The following is a 6338-nucleotide window of genomic DNA, read 5'->3' as shown; positions in this document are numbered from 1 at the left end:
TACGCTTCCACACGCTTCGATGAAATTCTGACCGCTATAGTTCGGTCAGCCTGACCGTTAGTCGTCCCGATTAACAAATAAACTTAGAGAAGATGGATATAATAGAAAGTTTCGTTTTCAACTAGATCATACAAAATTACATAACGCAAATAAAACAATTATTATATCGCCGTAGTATTACTTAACCTAACTTAATTTTACGTTAACATTACCCTAAATTACTCTGTTTGCGCCGGTTTCCACAATCGCATGTTTGATGCTTCCCAAATCCCGTGATACGGCGTTTGTGACAATTGAAATCCCTCAATGTCCATGATTACGTAACGATCGTTTCTCAAAACGCGGCTTACTTGGTAAGGCCCTTTAAATCGCGGTATCATTTTTGGCGAAACTCCGGCCGTGTTATTAAAATTCCGGATCATAACCTTGTCTCCTACCTCGTACTTTTCCGCGGCCTTATGCTTCCGATCGTAGTCGCGTTTGTTAGCGTTCTGGCTTTCCTTAATTCGCTCGCTAGCTTGCTTTCGTAAATTCGTTAAATCGCGGAGCGGTTTCGTTTGTCCGATGGCGTCGAATGCGTCTCGCAAACCATTGATCGCGTTTCCTCGCTGATGCAGATCAAAGAGTAACATACTTGGACATACATTCGTGGCCTTCGATGTGGTATTGTTGCAGGCAAATTCTACATCTTTGATGACATTATACCAATGCGTGCTTCTTTCGTCGGCTAATTTCGCTATCATCGGTAATATCGTACGGTTGTATCTTTCTACCTGACCATTCGCTTGGTGTGAGGCGGTAGCAATTTTTACATGTTTAATATTTCCGTCTTTCAAAAATTCCTCGAACTCTCGAGACGTAAAGCAGCTACCTCGATCGGAGATAATTCGCAACGGTCGACTGTAATGCTCAAAATAAGACCTAAGGCATTTTATGACTTCTGATGCGTTCGTAGTTTTCGTAGCATATAACTTTAAACATTTGGTAAAGGCATCGACAACCAGAAATATATAACGAAACTTAGAGGATCTTGATCGAAAACTAGATGCTAAGGCCCGGTTCCACAACTTACGGTTAAATTAACTGGCCGATTATTCCATTGGAATTGACCAATCGTATTTGTCGTTAAGCAAAATTAACAAATACGATTGGTCAATTCTAATGGAATAATCGGCCAGTTAATTTAACCGTGAGTTGTGGAACCGGACCTAAATGATCAATATGCAGCAAAGCAAACGGTACATCGCCCTTTGGTATATTATGCAACGTTCCTTCCGGTTTCCTCGATTTCGGCGTAAACGCGATACACTTAAGGCAACTCTTAACGTATTTCTCACTTTCGATCTCATTTCTGAGAACCAGTAATAGTCCCGAATATTTCGGAAAGTTTTTTCAGCACCAACATGACTCATTTTATTATGGTACTTGTGAATAATATTTGACTCTAATGCCGCGGGAACATAAAATAAAACTTTATCTCGGTGCTTCCTGTAAATAAATCCGTTCCTCATTTCGAATAATTTGCTTTCCGACTGCTCTAGATCCGATCGGATCTTAGCGATCACAGGATCATCGTTCTGGCATAGGGCAAGATTTTTATCAAAAGAATTATCTTCGAGTATTAATACTTGCCGGCTCAACGCGTCGACATGTAACGAGTGATGCGCACAGTAATAAACGGACACAGCAGGTTGAGTGAAACAGACACAGACCAAATGCGCACAGACCAAATGCGCACGGACCAGAAGCACACGGACCAAATGCGCACGGACCAAATGCGCACAGACCAAACGAATACAGTAACCTACAAACTTACCACATGGGTTGCGACTTTTTGGGCACCTCTACCGACGGGGTGGGTACGGGAGGGGGGGCAAAGCCCCCCCCTTGCACCTCCGTGTGTGTGTGTGTGTGTGTGTGTGTGTGTGTGTGTGTGTGTGTGTGTGTGTGTGTGTGTGTGTGTGTGTGTGTGTGTGTGTGTGTGTGTGTGTGTGTGTGTGTGCAAAGCTTTCTCTGCACCACATAGATTTGCGACTGTGCGCATCTGGTCCGTGCGCATTTGGTCCGTGCGCATCTGGTCCGTGCGCATTTGATCTGTGCGCATTTGGTCTGTGTCCGTTTCACTCAGCCTGCTGTGACCGTTTATTACTGTGCGCATCTGGGACGCTCCCCATGTAACATGCGAGATCCCGCTCTGTGCTCTAAAGTGTAATCAAAATCTTGCATTTCAAGCACCATTGCACAGCAATACGCGGATTTGTGTCTTTTTTGTTTAACGTTAGACTCAACGCTTGGTGTAATCATCTTAAACTTAAGCCCGAGCAAATATATTCGGAATCGGCGGGGAGCATAAATTATGGCCAGGGTCTCTAATTCAAAGCTGTAGTACCTCGACTCGATGTCTGTCATTCGTTTGGAAAAATAAAATATTGGGTGCAACTTCCGGTCAGTTTTTCTCTGCATCAAAATTGCGCCGAAACCTATCGCGCTCGCGTCGCAATGTAGCCCAGTTTCGTCCTGTGGGGAATATATACTTAGAATGGGCGCGTCGATTAAACAATTTTTTAATGCTTCAAAGGATCGCTTCTCCGTCTCCCCGAATCGGAACTCCGCATTCTTTTTAGTAATGTCACATAAAGGCTTGGCTATGACCGAGAAACTTTCCACGAATTTTCTAAAGTACGAACAGAGTCCTAAAAAACTTTGTATATCCCGGACGTTTCGCGGAATCGGGAAATTCTTTACCGCCTCGAGACCTTGCTTCGTTGGTCAAATGCCGTCGCCAGTTATCGTGTATCCTAAGTATCAAGCTTTGTCTGTAGAAACTGGCATTTATCAAGACGCAACTCTAACAAATTTGCAACAAGTAGCTTAAAACCTGAGTGAGTCTCAGATGCGCACAGTAATAAACTGACACAGCAAGCTGAGTGAAACGGACACAGTAACAAACGGACACAGTAATAAACGGACACAGTGCGAAACGGACACAGTAACAAACGGACACAGTACGAAACGGACACAGACCAAATGCGCACAGAGCGAAACGGACACAGACCAAATGCGCACAGAGCGAAACGGACACAGACCAAATGCGCACACTGCACATGCGCACAGACCAAATGCACACACGGAAAGTCGCAAACCTATGTGATGCAGTGAATACTTTCCACGCACACACACACACGGGGGGTGCAAGGGGGGCCTTCGGCCCCCCTCCCGCACCCACCCCGTCCAAGTCGCTAACCTATGTGGACTTTACTCTGCTTGCATGGATTGCATTTGTCCGTGCGTATGTGCAGTGTGCGCATGTGCAGTATGCGCATTTGGTCTGTGTCCGTTTCGCACTGTGTCCGTTTCGCTCTGTGGGCATTTGGTCTGTATCCGTTTGTTACTGTGTCCGTTTGTTACTGTTTCCGTTTATTACTGTGTCCGTTTGGTCTGTGTCTGTTTGGTCTGTGTCCGTTTGTTACTGTGTCCGTTTCACTCAGCCTGCTGTGTCCGTTTATTACTGTGCGCATTTGGGACGCTCTCTAAAACCTTCGCTTAATATTTGGAAGTGATGCTCGATCGTTTTGGTGGCATTCAGAAAATCATCTAAGTAAACGAATATCTTTCCCGCGTTGATCTGTTCTCTGAATATTTGCGTAATATAACGTTGAAACTTGAGAGGGACACTTTTTAACCCGAAGGGCATTTTCAAGTACTTGTACTGCCCGAACGGTGTGATAAACAAGGTGTATTTTATTGATTCTTCGTGCATTCTCACGTGAAAGAATCCGTCTCTGAGATCCAATATCGTAAAATATTTTTTTCCTTCCAATAAATCCAGCTGATCTTCGATCAGTGGAAGCGGAAAATTATCGCGTTTCGTCATCTTATTAAGCGTTCTAAAATCCACTCACATCCTCGTTTCTCCATTCCTTTTTTTCGTTAAAACAATCGGTGAGGCGTATTCGGACGTGCTTTTTCTGATAATACCCCTCGTAATTAATCCATCTAAGATTTCGCGTAACTTAATCTTCTCGACGTGCGAAAGCCTACGCGGAGCATAAGAAAAGGGTTTGTCATCCGTAAGCGTAAGTTTCATAACGTTCTCTACCGCGGGTTTCGATGGTTTTTGCACATTAACATAATTAGCCTCAAATAAATCACGCGTTCGAGTCTTCACCTCAAGCGGAAGATCATTATTGATTTGTATATCCTGCGAAGACGCACGCGCGTCGTCCTAACTATTTCTATATTCATAATATCATAAACTTCTTTGTTGCCACATAACGATAATTTTGCCGATTTCATAAAGTCGCGCCCTAAAATAATCGAGCCTCGCATGGTATTGTTCGGTACGACTCTTAACATAATATTGCACCGTTCGCCTTCAAAAACCATCGCGCTTACACCGCCGATTACATGCAACCCGCTACCATTAATTCCGTAAAATTGTTCGGACTCTAAATTATTTATTACAAATTCTCGGGGAATGTAACGCTCTTCAATAAAACAAATTGGGCTACCGGAATCAATCAACACGTTAAGACTTAAACTTAATTCGTTCTCGCCGTTGCTAAATTTGTGTGCAAGTGAAGCTGTAGGCAATTGGGATTGTAGGCAAGTGAAGCCCTCCCGAATTAAAATTGACCTTTATTATTTTGACTTTGATTTTTACTCAAAAAAGATTTTCAAGAAAAAGTATCAAAGATTTCATAATAGGTATAAAATCGTCAGATGCATCCTTCACGAGTAACAGGTCATAAAAGTTCAATGAGTCGATCAGTCAAATTACTGTTAATTCCTTGTAACATATGCAAATATATTAAATAATAAAAATAAAAAATAAAAATCTAGTCCGATCTTTGTCAGAGCTTTTAAATATTATGCGGAGGTCATTGAGCGATTTTGTTAGTATTTGAATCTTGGGCTCAACAAAACGAATAATAATTTAACAATTAAAATAAAATAAATTCAATTACAATTTAATTATCCAAATTTAAACTAATTTTATTTTAATATTAATTGAAAATTTAATTTAATAATTTTAGTTATTATTTTAGAATAAAATGCAATATTAAAAATAAAACTAATTTGATTTCAATAAAAAAAATTAAATTTTATTGAATAATAAAAATCCGCAATTATAATTTAACATTTAAAATTTATTTTGATTTTGAAACGAGTTAAATAATAAAAAAAAATAAAAATCAAGTCGGATCTTGTTTTAAATATTATGCAGAGGTCATTCAGTGATTTTGTTAGTATTTGAATCTTGGTCTTTGAAGTCGATAATAAGTGAATACTTTATGACATCTCATATTTTATATTAAACAACTATCTATGCCCTGCCACGCGTTGCTATGACTCTCTATTCTTATGCTACGTTTTTTTCAAAATTTTTTTGCTTTTGTTGTTTAACTTTCAAGAGACTTGCTTTACTGTTGCTCTTTTTATTTTATTTTTGAATAAACACACATTTCCCAGGTAGCAAGCTCACGTTATTTTGACGTCCCAAAATGGTCATTTACTGACTATTCTTGACGTCACGAAATGACGTCCTTATGACGTTAAAATGACGGTCGAATGTCACAAATTCCTGACGTCATGAAATGTACCGTATTTTGACGTCATGGAGTGACGTGAACAATATGTAGTCAAAAAAATCTCTTAAATTATCCTGTTTCTGAATATAATAACATAAAGAGACTTCTAAAAGATAATATTATAATGTCAGAATGTTAACTTAAGGGGTTATACTACCCAGGCGTGCTGAAAAATGAGGCTTTTTTTATGAATTTTTTCCTCCACTACTAATAAAGCAATCAATCTAAAATTTACAGGGTTGATTATATAAGTTTTAAGATATACAAAAAAAATTTTTTTTTTTATTTAAAGTACAAAATGGCGTCGTGGCAATAAGTTACTTAAGAACGCTTTTTTTTCGAAGAGATAAACGGCGTGCAGGGTAGCAATGTTCATACAGCATCTACACGAATAAAAAAAATTTTTTTATATTCTATATTAGTGTTTCTTTGGAAGTACCAACGATTATTTAAAAATATTGATTTTTAAAAATTTGGCATGCATTTAAAAACAAAAATTACTTTTTTTGATGAAAAATTGATTTTAAATCGTTTATAAAAAATGTAATTATTTATTGATCGTAAAAATCATTGGTACTTCGATAGATAATCTATCTAAGAAGCTACAGTTCAAATTTCAAATCAATCGAATATAAATTGCCCGAGTTATGCTGCACGCCAATTTGAAAAACATGGTTCTGAGATAATCGCGTTTAAAGTTTCAAAACATGTTTACTATATGAAAAATTGAAAATATCGGCTTGCTGA

At 39.1% G+C, this 6338-nt stretch overlaps 1 protein-coding gene across 1 annotated transcript; it reads right to left on the bottom strand.

The window, feature by feature from the left end:
• Positions 1–218: 218 nt before the first annotated feature.
• Positions 219–3874, bottom strand: LOC118645589. The gene is made up of 2 exons (XM_036286970.1): positions 3510–3874; positions 219–900 (listed from the first exon to the last, which is right to left on the bottom strand). The coding sequence occupies exons 1-2, from the start codon at positions 3872–3874 to the stop codon at positions 219–221; spliced, it is 1047 nt and encodes a 348-aa protein (XP_036142863.1).
• Between the last annotated feature and the right edge of the window lie 2464 nt (positions 3875–6338).

This window comes from Monomorium pharaonis, chromosome 5, assembly GCF_013373865.1.
Source record: "Monomorium pharaonis isolate MP-MQ-018 chromosome 5, ASM1337386v2, whole genome shotgun sequence".
Taxonomy (NCBI): Eukaryota; Metazoa; Arthropoda; class Insecta; order Hymenoptera; family Formicidae; genus Monomorium; species Monomorium pharaonis.
Note: the sequence above shows the minus strand (reverse complement) of the source record. Positions and strands in the feature narration are given on the sequence as shown.